The sequence below is a fragment of the Lutjanus erythropterus genome, chromosome 2 (genome assembly GCF_056507025.1).
Source record: "Lutjanus erythropterus isolate fLutEry1 chromosome 2, fLutEry1.hap2, whole genome shotgun sequence".
NCBI lineage: Eukaryota > Metazoa > Chordata > Actinopteri > Lutjaniformes > Lutjanidae > Lutjanus > Lutjanus erythropterus.
The window spans coordinates 29,699,859-29,724,053 of NC_139318.1; the positions used below are offsets into that span (position 1 = coordinate 29,699,859).

General features: G+C 39.3%; 1 protein-coding gene across 1 annotated transcript in view; it reads right to left on the minus strand.

The window, feature by feature from the left end:
* Positions 1-24,195, minus strand: part of megf6b (multiple EGF-like-domains 6b) — an 87,739-nt gene that overhangs the window by 29,794 nt on the left and 33,750 nt on the right. The window contains exons 5-6 of the mRNA XM_084736689.1: positions 9,780-9,902; positions 952-1,074 (exon numbers count right to left, since the gene is read on the minus strand). Of these exons, the coding sequence (XP_084592815.1) occupies positions 952-1,074; positions 9,780-9,902 (246 nt within the window). The remainder of the gene's footprint in view (positions 1-951; positions 1,075-9,779; positions 9,903-24,195) is intronic.

Here is a 24,195-nt window from a genome sequence, read left to right on the forward strand (position 1 = left end):
AGAAATGCACTGCTGGTGTGTTCAGGCAGGCTGCTGCTCACTCCAGAAAGTAGTGTGTCTCTGCCGTAACACAGATCTATCTGCCCGTTTCTCACTGTTACAGAGACTCCAGCCTGCTGTGTCGTTCATACACTTCATGCTGCATGATCAAATAAGGTTTTTATATCATCTACACTTCTGTCCATACTCCCACAGTCCCTCTCTCTGTTTCTCTGTGCTGCAACTGCATCAGACATTTCAATCAGCTGATGATATGAGCGCTGCCATCTCTCTCAGGAAGGAACAACACTCACGTTCATTAGTTGCAAACTGCTCTGATCTGTTCACCTTTCACCAAAGCCAACACACAAACACATTCAATGAAAGCTGCTTTTTAAGCGCGTTCATGCACAACACTGATCTTTAGGTTCTGGATTAATCAAACTAAACAAGCCATTTAATGACAGGAAATTGTTTTCGTATTCTAGCAACACACGTCTGTTGAAGTTGATTCACTCAGAAAACTGCTTCAAAAATGTCTTTCTAAAAGAAACAATTTCCACTGAAGGGAAATGAAAATGCACAAACTCAGTGTGGGGCTTTACTAGGAAATGTTATTTGAATCATCTCACAATAGAGCTGTTTGTCAGAATCAAAGGCTCATCTACTGCAACATTATGAATGTGGTTTGCATGATTAAGTGCCCATGTCAAAAAGCATATGTGGCTAATCTTCAGTGAAATAATGACCACAAAATTATAGACTTGAAGAACCAGTATTTCATTGTTTACATTAGTTTTGAACAAATGGGGCCACATTACAAAGAAAAGCCTTCATACTCCGTCTCTAATTGCAATACAGTAAAGATGAAACCTCAAAACATGTTGGATTCAGTTGTGTTAGTTGATGTTGTCCCTGTTACCTGTTTAATTTCACTGTGCGGACTTCCAACTAAGCTATAACGTTCCTTACCAAGGCAGGTGCGACCGTCCACATGCAGGCGAGAGCCCGGGTGACATTCACAGTAGTAGGAGCCCCTGGTGTTAACACATCTGTGCTGGCAGCCTCCATTATGGACCTGGCACTCATCAATATCTGCAGAGGAGGAGGACAGGCAGACAGAAGCAGACAGAAGGAGAGACATAGGAGAGAAATGAGTGCAATTTGACTAAATCCTCTCATTATAGGAAAAAAAATTGCTCACAAGAATAAAGCCTAGATGAGCTGCCAAGCTAAGAGAGGAATTTAATGCAGGTTTTAGGATAAAGATGTACTCCAAGAAGAAAGGAGATGATGGATGAGAAGGGAAAGTATTCTACAAAAGCATTGCAGCTCAAACAAACAAATCCCCCATGTGGTAACAACTACTGAACATTTAAGCGCAAATTTAAATTCCTCTGCTTCTTGTCGACGTCCCTTGGGTGCAGCAAACATATGGAAGCTTAAATCGGAGGATGCAAAACATACACATTCCTCTCAGCCGAGCGTTGAGATTATAAACAAATATAAGAAGGGGGTTCTTCATCTCAGAAAGCGGTGGTGCGCAAAACATGCGGTGCGACCAGATTTCACATGAAACAAGCCATGTTCCTAAACATCTCTTATTTTAGGGGTCAAAGACTAATAAATTGTTTTCTGAGTTCCACAGCAGACCCCCCCTGTGAGACCTGAGCTGATTTATGAAGCCCAGCTCTGTTTGGACTTCTGCTAACAGCCCGTCTGCAGCCATCATCATCATCAGGAAAATTAGGACACAAAGCTGAACCCACCTCACCTCCAGGCCAGCAACAAGTTACCTGTTTGTTACTAAAATCAGCAGAGAGGACTTACTGGAAATGTTGCTGACTGAAACAAGTGATGTGACACATTAAAAAGGTGAGTGTGAATGTCTTCTGGCTGCTGCATGAGGGCTGTAAAAACAGCTAACACATCATAAAAGACTATTAGTAAGCGCCAAGTTAAATGTCTGGTTGAGAAATGTGTTGTTCAGTACGGCCCTGACTCCAGGCAGCTATTCTCAGCAAGAAACTATTTCAAGAATTCAGAAGAATTCCTGTGAAAAGGAGTTGATTTTATAAACTAGTTGAGTAATATAATTTACGAAAGGAAGATTTTACTTTACTTAAGTGTCTTCATATATTTTTTTAGTGTTTTTTGATACAAGTCTTAAAACATTGCCTGTCCCACCACAGACCACACAGTTTGTTATTGGGTGCTGTGTGTGTGTTAAACAAATGCATTAAACAGCTCAGTATAAATAAACCCCACATAAATAATATCAACATTCATCACATCGTAAAGCCCCTTCCTTTCAAAAAAGCAAATAGACAGTCTTGTAACCTTAGTGGGAAAAATAATTTGCTCATAAACACATGTAGACAGTCGCCTTATATCTCACCACTCAGTGAGGAGACTTGCTGGTTAGAGGAAAAAGCAAAGTTTAAAGTTCCCATAGATGTGAATATGAGTGTGACATGTCTGTCAGCCCTGCGAAACACTGGCGACCCACATCATGACCCTGCCTCTCGCTCAATGTGAGGGAAAGCAAAGAATAACCAGGTATAAATTAAAGGTATAATCTGCAACAGTTTCCTAAAAGCAAATGTATAGTCTCATATGTCTATAATCCTCTTCCTATAGTTTCCTTTTTGTTTTGGTGTCTGAATTTGCAAAGGCCCTGCCCTCCGCCTGCATTTCCTTATTCTTTCTCAATGTTTTGCTGTGCTCGTTGGTATTTGACATCCTGATGCATTTACAAACAGCTTGGACCAATCCAACTGATTCTACATTTAATGATGGATAAATAAAATAAAATACAGTATCATGATGCTACTGTTTATCTTTTAATGGCCAAACTGAAGAACAATTACTAAGCAAACTGTCTCATGATAGTATTTAGATCTACAGTAACTAGATGACATTGACATTTTCCCTTTTCTTGATATGGCAGTGGAGATGCATAGAGGAAATGTAGAGTAAGAGAAGGGTAAAACATGCAACAAAGTTCCCCAGCTGGGAGTTAAAGTGTGAACCGCTTTAACCATTAGGCAACTGAAGGCCCCACATATATCAGAAGGATGTTTAGCCCAATGTTCACTCTCTTCTGAGCTCACCATTTGGTCTCCATCAGGGAGACTCACTCTGCTCACCAGTTAGTTGCTGTGTCAGTCTGCAATTTGATGCTCGGCAGGCAGCATACAGTGAGTTTAACAGAACTGTTTTTGTTGAAGATACCTGCTGCTGGAAACAAGACTGATGAGAGCAATGAAAGATGCTAGAACACTCTGTAGAGTTAGGTGAAGTCTTGAATTGAACTTTAATTCTCTGAGGGTTCATCACTACAATTGACCTCTTTCACATCAGACATACTCATTTCATCCTTTGTTTGGGTTTCCTATAAATTTTGGTTATAACAGCTTTAAGGCAGTATTTCTTGTGGCCAGTGGTGAGAAGAACATTAATCTCAGAGTTGGGAGAGAATTTGGCCTCTGAATACACAGTGTGGGATGAAGGCAGCATGGGAGCTGGACAATCTGCATCTGAGCCTAATCGTGCACATTACACACCACCACATCACTGTCTTCATGTTCCCACAGTACACACAAACAGTACAAGATCTGTGATGTACCCATAAATCAGGCCTTTACAAGACCCAAAACACGTCATCCAGATGTTATAGAAGATGGTGGTGGAAGCAGTGTCATAAATTATTACATTTTAGTGGTTAATATAATACACAAAACACTGATTCCACTCTTCATAATAAAAACAAGGATAGGATTAACATAAGAGCAAAAAAGCAGTGTAAGAGCATAAAGGGACTAAAATCTACTGTCTTACTGGTTCCAGTAAAAGCTGTCCAAAACAGCTAAATTATAGAAATATCCTGCAGCTGAACCCTTCTACTCTCAGTAATATCCCACAGCATCTTCAAATATAGTGTTTGGGGCAGAAATGAGCTTCTAAACTTTCCTCCTCCTTGTTTTTCTGCTGCCAAATTTCAGCTCCACTCGGTCCAGGAAAGCTGGCAGGAGCTGTCCCTTCGTTTTTCCATCCATGCTGCATGCCGTCCTTTGGTTTGGTTTTTCATGAAACGGGTCCAGCGCAGTGGAGCTGCAGCGCACAGTCAGTGAATCCCCTCCAGCCTCCAAAACATGATCCCCCCTGAGCTCAGAGCCAAAGCCTCTGCAGTCTTTGGCTTTAACAGAAGGCACATTAATTCTCTGCCCGCAGCCACCAACAGCACGGTGTCGTCTTCACGGAAAACTATTTTGGTCTGTTTCCGAAAAGGTGATTTGTTTATTGTGTGCAAGATAAATTATTTCTGAACACTTTTGATTTATCTCCAAGAAGGAACACAGTAGATCAGAGAGATTATCAGCATTGGGGTAATAATAAATGTAAAACATGTTTCATCCCGTGCATTTACCCCTGAGCGCTGCAGTCCTGCCAAACATGAAAAGAAATATTCAATCATAATAATATTGACATAATCTGTCGAGAGTGTATCTGGTTTCTAGCCCTGTTTGTGTTAGCATTACAAAGAGTCTCTCATGATTCATAGTTCATGTTTTCATGTGCGTTAATCTCTGTTGATAAAAGCCATCCTCCCCTACTCTGATCAGAGACAAAGTTATCTGGGCAGTGCCAGACAGCTCGTACAGCAGACACATTATCATTGGGGCTGATTAGCCAGTCTGGCTGCAGAGAGGCACAAATAAAAACTCTGACTACTGTAAATGACTCCCTACTTATCCATTTAATCCTAAGAATTATGTTAGTGAACCATAATGTAAGAAGATAGGAATTTGGTTATGTTTTACTGGCTGCTAGTAAAAAAAAGTTATTACTTGGGAATGGTATAAAAACACAACACAAAGACAGTAGCTGGATATAGTAGGAGAAATGTATGCAATGGAGAAACTAACATATATTTCAAGAATACAAGGAGGCCAGTGTGAACAAAAACTTTCAAAAAATTAACAATTTACAGGTCCAAAAGTAACAACACCAATAACAAGTATATAAATGCAAAGCAATAAGATTGTGACTGTCAGCAAAAGCTGTATAAACTCTGACAGTGATGTCATTTCGTTTTATTTTGTTGTTTTTGTTTTGTTGTTATATGTTTTGTTATGAGAATAAGAAAATGCAGTAAAACAGAAGTGTCAAAAAAATGTTTGTGATGAACTAATTTTACACTCATTTGTGAAATGGACTTGAAAAGCATTTCGACATTTATATGGTTGAATTTCCATGCTATTTAGAAAGACTAAATAAATATATTGTAAAATATTATGACAGCGTTTGAACAAATACATTTTAAAAAAATATCCAGAGTTGAAGCATAAATCTATCACAGATTCATCTCCATTTTGGCAGTGAAATGATCACTTACCTGCTGCCGGGTAGCCAATATTTTGGCTATGGTATCCATGGTTACAGTGTGGCCTATAGCAAATCCTTCTATAGTAAGTGTACGGATAATATGCAGAAGATGTCAGATGTGCCATTGCTTCAATTAACACCAAAAATAAAATCCACCGTCCTGATGCCAAAGCCATTGTCAAAAGTGAAAAAAAAAAAAAATCTAAAATTTACTGTATAGAATAAAACAATCTAAATATTACCTTTGTTAAACATATTAACTATAAAAAAAAAAATAAAACTAAAAAGATGAATGAGCAGTTCTCCAGGTGCTGAATCCTGGTCTAATGTAACATGGTAACTACCTCTTAGTCAGTCTGCTCCCTGATTTTTCTCTCCATCTCCCCCTCTCTGTTTCACCCTCCCATCTACTAAATGTCCATCGTATTAAAGATCCTCCTCTCTCCTCTTTCTCTCCCCCCACCCTTTCTCCCTCTCTCCCCTCTCACCTCCAGCCTAAACTCTCTCTCCCACTGTAGGTAAATCCAGCAGTCCATGAACTACAAATAGGCCTAAATAATTCCGTATTTTACCAGCCTGCAGTGATTGATGTTGTTCCATCAGTGATTTACAACATTTTGCTACTGGGCCACTGTATTTTACAGTCTTCAAAGAATGTTGTGTGATAAAAAGTGAGATTTATGAGCACAAATCACTCAGGTGTTGGAGAATAAAGAATGTGAGCAGTCTGAAAGATGTGCTTTCTATATTTTTCTTTTGATATTGACATGTATAAAAAAAATGCCACCACAGCAAATCCAAATTTGATAAGTTCCAGAGGTAAAACTGACTATTTTTAATCCAAACAACTGAGAAAGGAGTGAGCTTTTCCAGTGAAATCGTCTATTCAGGAGCTAAGCACCGTGCTCTCTCATCTGTGGCCAGCACATGCACATACAAACACAGGAGAAGGACCACGACAGCAGTTTATGGAGTTTATAAAGAGCAAAGCATGTTCATAGTCAGCATCACTTCCCCCGACTTGAAGAAATGGCCCTTAGAGACCTACACAGGATATAATTTCTGTGAGTTTCACGTCTCATGACTGTTCTTCTTAATGGTGCGACCTTAAAGCTTCTGTAACGTACACCTGTACAGTCATTACATCAGGCCACAAGCATCTGAGATGTACTCAAGCTCAGACAGACCAGCAGAAACTGATACACATCGTTTCTGCGACACCACACGCCAACATATTCACAGCTCTGCACACATCACACATAAAATCGTCATCATGTGGTCAATGATGCCAGCCAGGTGAGGAGGAAAGATGGCAGACAGATGATCGGCTCAGAGCCACAACTGTAATATAGCTTGCCAGAGTTTTAGAAGAATGTTAATAAAATACGAGAAAAATCCAGAAGAGAAACCCAGCGACGGCAAGATGTTTCTCTTAAAAAAAGAAAATGTAAGGGAAAAGGTGTAAGGGACTCTCAGAGTTGACACAAGCATCAAATACCTGTTGATGTTGGAAGATGTTACCCACACACTCACTGAGCTCACTATTAAGACAGGTGCCAAACCCTGGCAGACCATTTCTCTCACCTTCATGCTCGTATTGGTCTGAGTAGTAAAGTTCATTTAGCATGACGACTAAAATGTTTACACTGCTGCGCCGTGCTGCAGTCAGCATGACAGCGGTTATCGTTGGACTCAGCTTTGATCAGTGCCATTTGTGTCAACGCTGCTTACTCAAAGTAAAAATAAATAAATGAATAAATAAAATGGAATTTGACCAGGAGCTTAAATCTAGGGTACTCCACGGGGGATTAAAATGTGTTTTTTTTCCACTGAACAAAAGATGTATTTGTTCATTTCTCGTCCATGCCAGCAGTATTGGCATATTAACATCCTGCAGCAGATGTCTTTCATTAAAAAAAAACTTACAGTATGTTGCCAAGGACAGGATTCCCCAAAAGCATTAGAGTGGTTGTGGATGATCCAAATTCCCCAGAACCATTTATTCTTCACAGCTAAATGAATGGCTCTTGTCTCTCATCTGGACTCATGCGGGCTTTGACTCTGCAGCCCCCCCACCTTTCAGGCTGTCATGCAGAGGGAAAGCTGATCACTTTCTGCAGACACAGCGCCACACATGCAGCGTTAATTTAAACATCCACATCCATCTAGCTTCTTTTACCCCTGTTAATATTGCTGCCAATTACAGACAATTACAACATTAATGCTGCGGGTCGCTGTTTTCCTCCAATATACACCAGTGGCGGAGGGCAGAGAGCTATGAAAGCCAGCTGTGACAACGTTCCCATCAGCTCTCCTAATAACCGTGACCTGGATCAGATCTCTCACTGGTTCCTCCAGCAGACAGCCAGTACCGCGGAGCACTCCAGCGTCTCTCCTCCAGGCTTGGCTGCTGCACAGAGGAATCATTATTCTGATTAAACCAACCACTCGCAGAGATTTCCCTAATCAAAGACATCAAACTATGATGGAGCAAAAAGAAATCTCATGGGAAAATATTGGAAAGAAGCTGAGTTTTGGTGAGCCGTGGTTCACAGACGCTGGGCCTCATGATAGACTGGTAGCTGCTCTTTCTTCCTCAGATACTCTGAGCCATGAATGTTTTATCATCTAGTTAAAAAGTCTGGTCCTGTGGTTCACTTGAGTTCAAATGATCTGGTTTTAATGTTAACTAGTTGCAGAATCTACTTTACACTCACTGAACAACAAATAAAAATTGAAAACAATAAATGTCCAAGTGAACATGTGCAAAGAAAAATACAGTACCAAAAATATTCATCATTGTAATGGACGCTGAGTGAAAAATAACCCCTGATAATCGTAAAATGAGGATTAGAGTTATGATTAGGGGTTCAGCATTTGGTATTTAATATTATTATTTAGTATGTGGTTTCCCAGTGGAAATTAATCGGTCATCTATCAGATATGAAGGCTTTAACATTTAGAGCACAACCACAGAGTATTTATTTATGCAGGTTTTTGGTCATTCAGCAATATCCTGGACAAATAAAAGTTTTGATGAGGATCACCAAAGTTGTTCCAAATTCATCCTGAGGGGAACATGAATGTCTGAACAAATTTTCACAGCAAACCATCCAAAAGCTGTCGCAACCTTTCACTTAAATGTCAACCTCATCATGGTGGTGTAAGAGGAAAAGTCAGAGGCTCATCAAATTCGTTGGGTGGGAAGCATGAATGTCTGAACCACAGTTCAAGGCAATATATCCACGAGTAAGGTCAGGTCAAGTCGAGTGAAATTAACCATACGGCCCAGAATCACAAATCACAATTTGCCTCAAATGGCTTTACAGTCTGTACAGCATACGACTCCCTCTGTTGTTAAACCCTCAATTTGAATGAGCGAACACCCAAGAAAAATGTTTAACAGGGAGAAAGAGCAAGAAACTTCAGGAAGAGAGGTGCCTCTCTGAGGAAGGATAGACATTAAGTAGATGTCTTGTGTACAGAATAGAGCTCTGAAAGCCCCACAAGTCTCAACACATCCCAACACATTAAGTCGACTCAGGTCTGGCCTGGGTCATGTATTTTAACAGACCAGGCTTGGGCTCATTTAACTTCACCCCTTTGATTGTGTCCATATATGTGCAGAGCACACATAGGCCACTATGTAAAATATCAATATCAAAAATAAAATAAAATATAAATATTATAGATAGACATACGATACAATTTACTTCTGAGTAGCATGTGTGTGTTTTGAATGAGTTTGAGTTTTTGTTCCAGACAGGGCACCAGTACAGAATAGAATAGAAAAAAACCCAAAATGTATATAAATTTTGATGGCAAAGATAAAGATATACAAAGTGTAGTTGTAAAACACAAGCGAAGAGTATGGATCCAAGAGGAAGATGACAAAATATTTTGGTTGGTACTAAAGTAAAAAGTACTGACTGACTGACCAGCCTTGCCACCCCCAGAGCCACACTGCTTACATGGCTGAAAATATTTAATACTATAGACGTTGAGTGAAGTAAAGACACAAAGTTGGACGAAGGGTTGGGGAAAAATTACATTACTGATAAAGTGTAGTAGTTGAGTGTAGTAATGTGAATTTGATGATCCAGCAGACAGAAACTTTACTCAATCAGAAAGGCTGAAAGGTTCAAACAACGTTAAAGCTGTTTAGCATGTAGCATCATGCAAACACCTAAGTCCCATCACAAGAGAAAACATTTTCACAAGGGCTTTGGAGAATAGCAATAACAGATTGCTTGGATTTAAATATATAAGTAAGAGGAAGCTACAGCATGATATAAAAAATAGAAAAAGAATGGACCTGCCCTTAGATAAAACAATATTAATATCACAGATAGACTATTCAAATTGACACACAACCCAGCGCCACAACCTAACAAATACAGAGGAGGACTCACCCTGACAGGTTTTTCCATCTTCGTTGAGTTTCAGTCCAGGAGGACACCTACAGTAGAAGCTTCCAATGGTGTTACAGCAGAGAGCCTCACAGCCTCCGTTGGTCTCCTCACATTCATTCACATCTGATGGGGAGAAACCAGGACAAAGTTAATCCTCCAGTCATTAAAACCACAAGCAGAAATTACAAAGAACAAAGAACCGTTGTGGTGAAACAGTCAAACGTGTTTAAAAAGTTGAGTGTTTTGGTGAAAACAGCTTGGAGCTTTTTTTGGAGCAGCAAAGACCTTTTTTTGGAGCAGCAGAGATTAAGAGAAAAAAAAAAAAGCCTCTTCCTTTTCATGTCAGTCTGGTTAAGTTTTCCGCGAATAACTTTGGATCCAGTATGTGAAAACGTGGAAAGTGCTTAAGTGACTGGAAATTCATGAGAATTACTGGAGGAAACTCTGTGCACCGTTTCCATCCTTGAACTTGTCTACTTACTACCAACTTCAAGGAAAAAGAAAAGGGAAAAATACATAAGAAATCCAAAATGGGATGAAATTATATCAAGTAATAAACTAAGCGGGACAAAAAGAAATATGCAGCAGTGACATGTTCGCCTCTGACCTGTAAACTTCATCCAACATGAACCAGAAGTAGGTATTTAGAACACTTCCACAAGAAGTCACAGTTTTTCCATTTCATTTCCATCAGCTGAATATCCTGCCAAAGCTGTCATCAACTAAACCAGATAAAATCTTTGCCTCCAGTTCCCAAACTACACATAATGACTGGGGTCTGATACAGGTGCTGACAGTTCAGTATATACCATAATTTGAACTGCAGAGCTTCTGCGTAATGAGGAGATATTAAAATTGAAAAAGAAAGCAGTAATGTGTTACGTGTTGTTCAGTTTTACACTGTAGTTTTAGGACACGGTTCCACATTGCCTGCATTAACGTTAAATTTCGTTCGTATGCCGGTTTGTCAGGAGAGATTATGCTCACAGAGTAGTTTTTAGACTTGACGACACTGGGGTTGTTTCATTTGCTATGCCAGCAGAAGGAATCTTGGACTGAAAACTGAAAGCCACGGAGAAAATTAGGAGGGAGCATTCACTTGGCACTAATCAGCTTGTAAACTTTCTCCATGTCCATAAAAAGAGGAAAGTTACTGTAAAGAGGAAGAGAACGAATGCAAAGAAAATTGCTTTATAGAACGTTTTCCCTCCTCAAGCAAATTTCAGTGCATTACGATGCCAGCATTTAACCAACCAATTAAACGATTTCTCTCTCGGTTTACAGCATCTGGAAATGGTCACACCAACAACACTGCACTCTTTCTGTTGCCAAGTGTTTAAAAGCTGTCATAAAACCTAAATGGTATACGATATGTAATGAAATACTACCTTTAACATCAAGGATAAATTTTATTACACTATGAATTATAATTCCTAATCAGTTTATTATTACTGTAATCCTTTATCAGAAGACAAGGTAAATTGCAGGTTAAAGATCCAATTTGGCATGCTCACTGATTTTTATTTGGGCACTACATCACAAAAGTTTCAATTAATGAGTCTGAGAGCGAGTGCCTTTAAGTGCATGTCATTTAACTTGCAAAATAAGTAGTGTCACCAGAGGAGGTCACTAAGTAGAGTGCATAACTCTACCAGGCAACAGATGGTGAAGCACCTACTGCAATGCCACCACGACTACCAGATGCATCCGGTTTTTGAAAGTTTTTGTATAGTATAGTGTAAGTTTTCTTATCTAGATGTATGGAAAAGTTTTAATAAAGTATTTTTGTATCATACAATCTCAGTTTTCTTTAAGTTTTATATAACAGTGTAATGGTATTGTAAAAGAGTGGGTTCACCTATAAACTTGTGTAAATAAGGGACAGTGATTCAAAACTTCCCAATTAAAACACTGTTATTCATTTAATTTAATTAATTTAACACTACAAGCAACCAGGAGGCTTTAGTGAAATCTCAATTTTTGCAGAAACACAAAAGCTGAAATTCAAAGTAACATGTTGTTGTGTATTTTTTAGGCCAGGGCCCGCATGCCCCAGTGAAAGTTGTTGCTTTTCAGAGGGTTAATGTTTTAGCATAAAGCTGATTAAACTGTCCTCAGTAGCTGAATTTAATTCTCAACAAGCAATCAGTATCATGTAATTTTTTTTCAGGTTTATAATAAACCAAACTCATGAAACTCAGTTTAGAATTGAGTGAGTTACTTAGATTTTCGAGAGAGGTCGTGATCTTTCATTTCTTTACTAGCAGAGCTTAAATGCTTCATTATGGCTGCTGTTCAGATGCAAAGCAGAGAGGGCAACAAAGCTAAAATTAAAAAAAAAACAACTCGGATCACGCCTCACTTTAGTGGATCATAACATATCAGGTATGGTATTAAGCTACAGATGCTTTGGTTTAAGATTAAATTAAACTTTTCTATGGATGTAAAAAAAAATGTGACCTGCAACAGACTAAGTAGCCTTGTTTATAGCCTGGCAGTTGTTAATGACTTGGAGCCCCTACCTGCTTGTTATGAGGAGTGAGGGCTCAGCAGTCAGTATAAAACAGTCAAAGAAATAGGTTTTGCAAAAATTGTGAATTGTCACAACAATGAGAGGTCCTTGAGCATAAAGTCATAAATGTGCACAAAGAAAATTAAGTTGATGGGTCTAGTAGTATGCAATATTAGCTGTGGACAGTAGCTCCAGCCCAATGACGCAGACAACAACTAGACTAAAGCAGGCAGGTGATGGTGACTGAGGAGAATGTGACCTGAAGTCAAGGGCAAGATTAAAGACCCCGAGGGGTCCTGTGGTGAGATCTGTAGCATGAGAGTGTGTGAGGACGTCTATCTCTCCCCCTCTCGCCCCCCTGAGGCCACACACCTGTGCGGCAGCTTGAGCAGGGGTCTGCCCTGGGTCAGTGTCACGCTCATCATTCTCATCATTTTTCTGCCCAGTGAGCAAGCAGGAATGTTGACCTGCTACAGGTCAGGAGGAGAACATGTAAGGCAGCAGTGGGAACTGAATGTCTACAGTGAATCAATAAAGTAGAATGTTTTCAGAAAGAACAGGATTCAGATTATATGAAGTGGAGTTGTTTGGGGATCTCATCAGTAGTCAGTGTATTACCTACAGTAGATGGCGCTTATACTGCTGTGGACAGGGTCAGTAGCAAAACGTATTTTAGCCACCTAAAAAAATCAATATCAGTTTAAGTGTACACTATATTTAGAATATTTTCACTGTTTTATTTTGCTCTCAGACAGCCTTTTCTTTTGTTATATAAGCCAAAGTCAGTAATATTATCTCAAAGAACCAGGAGCTGCTGGTCCTCTACCTCAATCAGTTAGTTAGTCTTATTGTGAGACTTTGCTGGTTTAAAGACTTAGTTCAGATTCACCAAAGTCAAACCATAACACAAACAAACTAACCAATCAAGGCAACTCCTGTGTCACGTGAGGAAAAACGAAAATTTTGCAAAGGGAGTCTGGTTGAGGGAGAAACGGTGATATTTGGTGTATATAAAAGCATTTTCCCATCATCTACAGCAGCTCATTGCTGAGATTCCTATACCGGTATTCCTGATGCTTCTCCAAACTAGGGCCACGTGGACCACCATCTACTGTAGGTAATACTGCCTACTAATAATAATGACCATCAATAAGTACTCTACACAACCCCACTGCAAAAAGTCAAAACTATTCTTTAGGTTTAGCCAAAGTCATGTTTAGAGGGCAGAAGAAACTCATTAAAGGAAATCCGAGCACAGGCTTTATGATTTTAGTATGGTAATCAACGTTTGTTTGTGCTTTTAGGATGTTTGTGTTGTATTAGTATCTTATATTGTATTGTCTTCAATTACACTGTTGCTCTTTTACAATGCAGACCAGATTGGAAATCAATAAATAGTTCCAAAACTCTGCCAAGAGATGAACCAGATTATTGTTGATATGTGGTTGCAACATGGAACCTTTTCTAATCACTGTATCTCTGTGGTACACTACTGTTTGTACTAGTATAAGCTCATTTCAAAACAGAAACATTCCCAGCCATAAAACTATTTTTCCTGAATGTTAAACTCAATGACCTCTGCAGACATGACTGAGTCTTGGGGTTGAAACAGAGGCTACACCTCCATCTGACTCCAGGGGGCATTTCATTTTACATCACCCTCACCCATCCATCAATCCGTCAACAAACTGCACCTCCAGCAGAGTGATCAGACACGTCAAAAAGGAGCGAAACAAGAGCTGGAGCCTCCTTAAAACAAAAAAAAAAGGGTGGCTAAAGATCAACCCCCTTTCCTGTGAACATCAGAGGTTTTATTCTCCCTGACCTGAGCCTCTGTGGGGGTCTGCGTGCACGTTCTCCAAAAAAGAGATCAGATGCCTCAACCACAGCAGTGTGTCTGCAGCCCAACTTATGCCCCAGGTCAGGGTCAAGGGCCAAAGTTCAGGGTCAAACCCATGCGGGGAAAAATCACACAGGACCGTTTCACCATGTGGTGAATGTCCAGATATATAATATATGTTGCACAAGAGTCCTCTTGGCACAAACATTTGGAAATTAGGAAAACCAACATGAGGATTCTCTTATGTAATGTTATCAATGAAACATACAGAGTGAGCTGTTCATCATTACGACCACCTTAACAGTCTAATGCAAACATCCTGTCTAAGTCTCATTTACTTGTGACGTACACTTTATGTCTGTGACATGTGAAATACACAGTGATTGTGTGTATTTTTATGAGGCAGCATTTATAACAGGGCCAATTTTCCTTGGGACAAATCTTGAATCTTTAAACTTTGACATGTAAAGGATAGCAACTAATGATTTTGAAGATTCACTTCCATAATCTATCACTTATCATTCTGAATAATCGATTAAAGGGAACACATCTCATATCTCTATTCTAAATATTAAGTTGACGTCAGCAGCTGGTTAGCCTAGCTTAGCATAAAGACTGGTGAGGGTGGGGAAACAGCTGTGATGACTGTCTACAATTCAAGAACTGAGATACAATGTTGGTGAGCTTTAGAGGTGCTGACAGGAAGATTTTTGTTTCTGTCAGACAGGGCCGGACTAGTATTTCCCAAAATGCTGAACTATTCCTTTAGTCTTTTTGCCTATAAAATCTAAGAAAATCAAAACGTTTCCAGAGCCTAAGGTGATGTGCTAAATGTACTTCTTTGGGTCAATCAACAGGAGACATTCAGCATGTAATGATATAAAACAGAGAAGAACAGCAGCATGTACATGAGTTATTGGTCCTCCTGTCCATATTGGCCACAAAGAGATTCCTTCCTGAGGTGATTTCAATGTCAGTGATGAAGGACAGCCCTCCTCGCCATGTGTTTGAAAATATGTTCTACAGTTTAGCTAAAGTCAACATGAGGATTCAGTAATTTCAGTTAGAAAAAGCAAGTGGATATATTTGAAAGTTACAGGCTATATTATAAAAATGATTCAGTTTCCCCAGTTATTTTTTCACTGAGCCACTACAGAGGGACATTAAATACAAAGCAGGAATTTGGCACTACATACACAGTAACTTTTGAAGATATTTACTTTGTTTGCTGATCTTGAAGTGCTGAATCCTCATATTACCTTTGACCAAACCTAAGAATTAAGTGTTATATGAAACGAGGACTGTGGATTGTGTCCTCCATCACTTACATTGACTATGTTTACATGAATGCTAATTTTCCATGATTATTCAGAATATGACAATTTTCTGAATTTGACTCATGTCATGTAAACAACATATTCCATTTTGATATTCTGAATAAGGTCTTATCTGAATGGAGCATTTTGCAAGTAAGACGTGTGGGATATGCCAAAAATAATTCAGGTTTTAAGGGCAATCTTTCAACATGTATACACTGCACTCATAATATGCCAAGAAGCTGAAATGGCTCAAGTGACTCCAGCTGTTCCATTTTTCCATAATCACAGTATGCACGGCTGCAAGTATACAGCAGTATTAGTATAATAATTATTGCCATTGGCCATTTACACAGCTTAGTAGAAATATAATCTATTCGGGGAAAACCCCCCTCCAATATTTTGTGCATGCAGAAGCAGTCAAATTTCTTTACAAAGGGATTTCTTTGCAGTGGGTATGGATCAAACAATTACGCTGACAATTATCAATTTACATATGAGCATGTCAGTATTGGATTGAGATGGTCTTGAAATAACATGACTAACTTACTAATCAAATGACTAATCATTTCTGCACTAAAAGCTTAGGCCTATAATGTACAGTCTTTGTTCTCTTTGATTTAAGTATATACTAATTTTAGGTTATAAATTACTGGTTCTGTAGTTCACTGCAGTGTATACAGGTTTCCTGTGGTGTTGTATAACGAGGTGGTCTGCCTCGCCTGAAATAACACCGCTCGCATTTAGAACAAAAAGCATTTTTATGAAACAAAACATTAAACCTTTAAGCATAATGTAATTCAAGTGGACTGAGAGAAAACTAGGCTTCTGCAGCTCCTGTTGGCTCAGTTTTCAGCCTTTAGAAAATCAAGCCCCTGACGGGAGACTCTGGCCAATCACAGGTCAGATAAGATAGTTGCATGTCATTTCCAGGTCAGAAAATTCAGACACTTTGTATTGGTAGCCACCGAAGCATCAGCAGCAAATAACATATCATATATATCATATCATATCATATCATACATTTACTGAATGTGACTATTGTTTCGGCAGTCATCTAGTAACTAAAGTGATCACAAAATATCATCATCTGAGCGGCTTACTACCTCATCTAAATGATGAACACATGGGTCAGAAGTGTTTCTAATATGCCGCCACCCTCATGTATGTATGAAGGTGGAGTTTCTGTGCATTGTTCTATGACAATAACAAACCTCAGAGCAAATGATAAGTGCCAAATTGCTCGGTACTGTTTTGTCTTCTTGTAAGTGAAATATAAAACAAAAACACATCTGTGAAATGGGTAAAAATGTGTATTTCCCTGTAGTGGACACTTTGTTCCATAGCAATCAGGTAAAGAATTAAAAACAACCAAAAACTCCCTAAAACTCTTGATTGTATTTCTGCTCGTTCAGCTGCAGCAAAGCTCTGGGTTTACATTCCTCTGCTGTATTGTGTGACTTCCTGTGATAAGCACGACAGCCACTGCTCTCAGGAGGACTGGACTAATGTCTCAGCAGACCACGAGGAGGCCAACAAAAACCACCAGACCTCTGATATTATCTCCGGGGTCATGGGCCGGAAAATTGCAGCATTCATCGAGGATCAGGAGGGGAGACGCCGAGGATAGGCTAACCTGTTTCCTTTTAGGGCCCTGATCTAAAAGCCTCCTGGTGTAATAATGTGCTTTGCTAGTGTTCATTCCTGGTTGCATTCCCTGCAGTCCTCACAGCTGCTTTCATTTACCAGGTGCTATAAAGATGGGGATTGGCTGAGAGGCTCCGTGAGACATATCTGAGTCAGAGGTTTCATTCAGACGAGGAGGATTTCTCTGTGACCGACCCGCACATGTGGCAGCAGGACGGTTCATGACAACATCTTGTCTGACAAACAAACTAACCAGCAATGAACTGGAACTGACAATTTACTACACACTCTTTCACAGGAAACTAATCCTCACCTTTGACCTCCAGTATAACCGACCCTTAAAATGGTTTTTAAGCGTCAGTTATACTGGTCTGTCAGAAGACTTTTCTGTTTGCTGCACTGCTTTTTATCTACTTAAATTTTGGACTATTTATTCATATTGCACTGCAATTTACATTATATTGTTTAATCTGTTTGACTTTTTCTTTCATCTTCTATTTTACTTTACTTTTTAAAATCCTGCTTATGTGCTTCCTTCTATATGGCCTTGTTACCTCCGCCAAAGAGCTTAGGTTTTTGGTGCTTTTTTTTCTGTTTGTCTGTCAGCAGAATAATGGAAAAACTGCAAGCCCATTTTTCATGAAACGTGGTAAAAGGCTGTAGCATGGGCCAACAAAGAACCCATTCCATTTTGGAGCAGATCTGAATCACAGGGCAGATTACACATAGTACTTTTCACTTTCATTTATTATGTTGACATGGAGAATATTTCTTTAATCCCCACATCATATCTTGGGAACAACAGTAGCGTCTTAAATCGTTCAAGGTTTCGAACAGAAAATTTATATCCCCTACTGAACTGTTCTGGTTACATGGTTACTATTTTCCATTTGAACGGATTATCAAAAGTTTATGCCACCCTTCTCCAGTCAATTGAAAATTCATTTGGATCCAGCCAGATACAGCCAGTAAACCTCTGGGGCAACAGACGCATGTAGTTTTTCAAACTTTATACAGAAAGTAGTTGTTATGGAAGCGTCAGGGACAGTGCTTTCATGGGAGAACCACAACAACACCACAATTGTAATAAGACCTACAAAGTAAATACATCATGCAAATCATTCAACTAATTACACTATTTAGTGTTTCCCCTACATCCAGATGTGAATTGTCTTCACTAAACTCCAGTGATATAAAGATAAAATTAATGCTTCATGAGATCAATCATCATAGAGGAGTGGACCACTGGCCTTGATGGAGGTCTGCGCTCTCTGAGTGCCCTTCTGGTGTTCCTTATATAACTTCTCTTAATGCTTTTTATGTTCTATTTAAAGCACTTTGAATTGACTTGTTGTTGAAATGTGCTATACAAATAAACTGTACACGACATGTTTCCTTTACCCACCTCCACAAGTCTGCCTGCCAGGAGCTCAAATGGAACAGATGAACTGGTGAAATATGCTCACCCAAGCTCACAAAAGTTATTATAAAAGTTATTTTATGGACTCCAAAGGTCCCTGAGGATTTCACATGGATATTCTCCTGGAATCAGATATCATGAGAACCCCAAAGATACATTTAAAATGTTTTATTCAAGCAGTACCTCTGTGGTTCAGGTCATTGTGTCTACATTGTGTAACTACTTTAGCTCTAAGGTTTCACTGTAATGCTTCTCTGCCAGACTACTGTCTCTGTGCTGTGTTACATTTACAGGAAGACAAGAGGCAGACAAGGTGCCAAGTGTAATTAGATGAAGCAAACAATGACATTTTGATGATTAGTTTTATGCTTAAGGTCTAAATGAATTAGGAAATAAATAAAACAGATGTATGAAAGCACAAAACTTTTGGCATTATTTTTGCAACAGTGCGCAGTATATAAGGAGGCAAAACTTTTCTGTAAATAAGAGCAGAGATGACTGAGAATTATGGCATTGGTTGGTCAGATCTTCACACAGCAGATTAAGATCCGATATTTTTAAAATAGCACAAGACAATAACTTAATAGGTCGTGATTCTATGCAAAATGAGACATAAAAACGGGATATATTTTATTTCTTTCCTTCTCCTCTGCAAGGCATCAGCTCAAGTTCAACATTGCCCCCTGCTGTTAATGTCCTGCTACATCAATAACATGCCCAGATGTGCTGCTGGATGTTTATTAAGTTGACACTACGTGATTCTGCTCTGCTCTCATCCATCATGTAACTAAAACACAGCTGCCACAATATAATAATTCAAAGCCAAAGAAGACCACACTTAACTTGTCAAAGTGCCCGCTCTGGGAAAACATCTTCCATTCGGGTTCACCGCACCGACTTACACCAGAAAACTATGTTGGTGTATTAAACAGCCAATAATTTCCACCTCCTAATCCTGTTTGATACGTTCTTGGTGCCAGTTTTGGGTACAAGTTTCTTCCTGAAGCCCTGTAATTGTGGCCAGCTGAGCTGTTAAGTGGCACTATCACTCGGACGTGGTATGGCTTTCATGAAACCAGAAGTTAAAACAAAAAGTTCACTTTAATGACAAAGGGCTAACCACACACAGACTCTGTGATGCATATCCACTGAAGTTTATGACGTCTGTACCTCCTTTCACAAACCTCTAATGTTTCCATGAAGTCATTAACAATCAGTCTCAAGTTTGGAGTAAAAAGTCTCGCCATGGAGTAAAGGGTATCATAGTACAGGCAATGAAAAGCACTTCTATTTCCTTTCCATTCCTGTAAAATCAGCCTAAAACACATATCCCAAAGTAAACTGTAAGTTGTTCTAAATTCATCTGGACGACATGCTTGGCTCTGAAGTTTCTTCCTCAACATTCGGAGTCACTGTATCGAATAACAGTATTTTGACACCCTCAAGTAGAGGAACTTTATTTCTGCCCGAGTTTTTTTTTTTTTTTCTTGCAAAAAGATGCCTGGAAATAACCTTTAGTCAGGACTTAACTAACCACAGCATTTAGCCTTAACTAGACCCAGGTTCAAATGTAAAATTTCCATATAAAATGAAAATTTGCATATTTTTCTAAAGTTATGTCCAGACATTTTTTAAACAAAATGAAAAGGTAATCGGGAGACCACCAAAAAAAGGAAGCAATGTTAGACTTTTGGCTTGATAAAACAAGACATTTGATTTGGACTCTAAGGTATTGTGGGCATTAAATGTTTTCTGATGTCCTACAGACCAAACAATTATCTATTTAAAAGGCAGGTCTCATTTTTGTTTCATTTTTTGAGGTTTTTATATCATTCTGTAGCTTCCCAGTAGTTTTAGTTGTATTCAAATCAAAATGATCAAATTTTGGTCGAAGTATGTATGTGTTAGCGTCAAAATGCCATTTTCTCAAGCTCTTCTAAAAATGTTTTCTCACATGACCTGATAAAGGTTTCTGCATGACACTGCAACCTATAAACCCCCACAGTAGCCCATGTCACCGCTTTTTGCTAACAGCAACATTTTTCCATTTGAAAATGAAAGAATGCAGTTAGAATTGCCCTTTTATGGTGAAAATAATCAGCACATTAATCAATAATGAAAATAATCATTAAATGCAGCTCTAGTCTTGTGCAGATCCAGGCAAAACTGTTGCTACATTAATGAAACACTACAGTTTAAGTGTTTTTGCTATGTCGACAGGTGTGTGGCAGCCATAGTGGTTACTTTCCTTCAACCGAATGTTTCTCATGTGAAAACGCAGATGAGCGCAATCTTAATTCTCTGCTTATCTTCTTATTTAAACAGCTGTATTTTGTTTTTAGAGACTTCTTCTTCCCAAGGCATGTGTTGACAAGAAAGCAGAGACAAGCAGCAGACTGTTGTGCCGAGAGAAGCACTGAGAAGCTGCCTGACTCTGGGGTAAAAATATCAATCAAGCGACTCAGTAGTCTCTGTGCAGCTTATTACCCACGCCAGTGAGCCTTATGTTTTATTATTTGTGCATGTTTGACCACAAGGGATTTATGAGCAACATCAAAGACACTAAAATCCACATCGAGTTTGTTTTGTGAACATTCTGCCTCACTGAGTCCTAAACTCCTCTAACCCCCGTTTTGATGATCCAATTCACTGCATCGCAAGGTAAGTGTGCAAGTGTGTGTGTTTCATGTGCACACATTTGAGTGTAGGTACTCATGTATGTTTATGTGTTACAGGATACCCCATTCTTAGGAGACAGCTGCTTTTCAGTCCTGTAAGCTTCAATTTTCTCTCTCTACTTCACTACAGGTGACTGCGACTCCTTCATTCTCAGACAGAGGCAGCTCAAATCACCTCAGTGAGAGTCACAAGTCTGTGCCACCAGCAGGCACAGACCTCAAACAGGAAACCTGAGTGTTGGATGCTGATAGAGACAATCCCAAACTTCTTTCACATCCTTTAACAGTAAATTAGTGGACCAGAGCATGCTCAGTACAGATGAGGGCCTGGAGCTGGTCGATGGCATACTGCAAGTTGGGTGGCACTTGGTTTTGGCTTGTGCATTCAGCAGAAAATAATGGCAGCTGCCTGGCTGCCACGTTTCTTTTATTACAATTAAATAGTACTACTACAATATGTTTCTGAAAACATTTTAAGTGAGAAATGATCCATATTTAATTAGCATTGCCTCGTTTCGGGAACCTCAGACTTGTGAAAGATCTTGCACGACTGATAATTTTAACCCAAACCATCATCTTTTCCTAGCTGTAATCAGGTGTTCCTAAATCTACCCGTATCTTAACCACAGTGTTGTTATTTTAGAACATAATTTGTATAATGTGAACAATGAAGAAACAAGAAATCTTGTGAGATTTGTAAATCAGTGGTTACCTTCTAGACCTGACCTGGCCACCTGGTTGCAATCTTTCTGTTATTACAACTAAATAGTTCACTAAATTGTGTTTTTATTATATTTCACTTCTTCTACTACTGTGAAGAAGTGGACTGCTGAGTGGACTCTAGATCACTGTTTAGACTGTAACCGTTTGATGGAAGGTGCCTGACAAAGCATTAAGTCTTGAGAAAAGTTTGTGTCTTCAGAAACCTGTGGAATCCACAGGTTTCTGACTTTTGACTCATTTTTACTGTCAGTACGAGTTACAGGCTGCAAAACAGAAAGAAAGCAGGCCAGCTGCATGTACCTATGTATGTCTCCAGAATAACATTTTATGATCTACACAGACGAACAGGAGGAACAAATACCTCGTGGACCTCAGGGGATTGCCCTCTGACCCTTTGCGTGTGCTTTATCTGAGCCCTACCTGTTAGGACACGTCTTTTCCAACTTTGACCCACGAGTTCTGAGTGCCTTGGACATCACGTGCACGGTAACATAAATCCAAAAATTACTTGTTGTGGTTTCCAACCTGTCTCCCTCTCGCTTGCATGCGTGAGATGTGTAGCCGTGGTATGTGCAGGGCCTTAGTGGAGGGGAAAGTTGCTTGGAGCTGTTTGGCTACAGGGCAAGGGGTGGCAGATACATGACAGACTGTCATGCTCAAGGTGTACGGGGGGAATAAACATTGAGGCTCTCATTATTGCTTCACGTGCTCAAGTGTGAAACTACATGGTTTCACAGTTGTTCAAAGCTGAAAGGAGCAGCAGTCAAATACACAACCCCCTGGCTACATCTAATTCAGAGGCAAGGGGCTCCGTTTTCATGGCAGCTCCAGCTGAGCTATGACGTGGTCATATTTTCCTGAATTTGAAATAAGATTTTGAAATATTACAGAATTACCTTTAATAATGTAAAAAAAAACAATTCAGCACTCTCCAAATAGAGGATGCATAAGGATCAGCATTCTTTTAAATAATAATAACTTTATTTATAAAGCACCTTTAAAAACAGAGTTTACAAAGCGATGTGACGGACATGGCAAAAATTAAATGCCTGAATAGGTAAAACTATAGCACAAGAATAAGATAAATGCCACAAGAAGTGCAGAGATGTGTTCTTTATTATTTTATTTTATTTTATTTTATTTTATTTTTTTTGGGAACTTGACTAATTCCCCAGATTCATCTTGTGACCCCTTTAAAAAGTCCAGACCCCCCAGGTTAGGAATAATTGATTAGATCAACATACAATATAAACTGAGAGTTTTTGTTCAAGCAGAGCATTGAAGTCCTGCTTGAATTTGGTTGGAAGGCATGCTTCATTCATGATTTACCATCTGTGGCTCATTCATCAGCTGCTTGGCTACTAGCCTGTTGGTAACGTCCAGTCATGTTCACTCTTATGTCCCGAGCTGATCCTACGGATTAGAATCAAGGCTGATGATGGCATATTTTAATGGATCAGTATCGGCTACTATAAACCTGATCAAATGCCAACCCTTCATATACTGAGTTTCACTTTGTTTTGTCTACCTCAGTCTGCTGGTGTTGCAGTGCTGCTCTCATTTACGGAAACCAATTCTGAACTAAATGGAGCTGCTCAGATGTTGAAATCAGCGATCACTAATTAACCTTAATTGAGTACTTGATAACAGGCCAGAAACTGCTCTCTGTAAACTCAAAGATCATTTGTGGGGGAAGAAACTCTATTCTGCAACTGCGAGTGGACAGTGTTTCTCCAGCTCCAACAGCTGAGAACCAATTCCAAAATTGTCCGTTTCATCAGAATCATGCGACTCCGAACTGATCAGTTCCTTTTATCAATGCCGCATGATTTTCTGACAGTGCATTGCAAAACAATGACATCAAAGTCATACATATATGCTGCTGGAGAGTTGGCTAAGAGGAACAAATAGTCCAAAGCATGGCATCTTTTCATGAAGAAAAATGACAGAGCTAGTTGTAATGTCAAAAAATTTAAGTCAGGATGGAAACACCAGCAATGTGCTGAAAGGTTTTAGTGCGCAACACAGGCTTAAATTCCAGGAAGGCTGTGTATTTGCCACAGTTTCCCAAACAAGCAGCCCCTCACTGAGGGTAATACTCAACTAATATTGATCAGGAATCAATTAAAGAATTGATAAAACCTGATACTTCTAACTCTGCTGTTATACTCTCATGTCAGCCCTGTTTATTGCAGCAGCTCCCTCCACCACCTGAACCTGAACCATCTATGTGTTTGTTAATTATCATTTTTCGAAGGCTCCAAGGCTCAGATTCTTTGA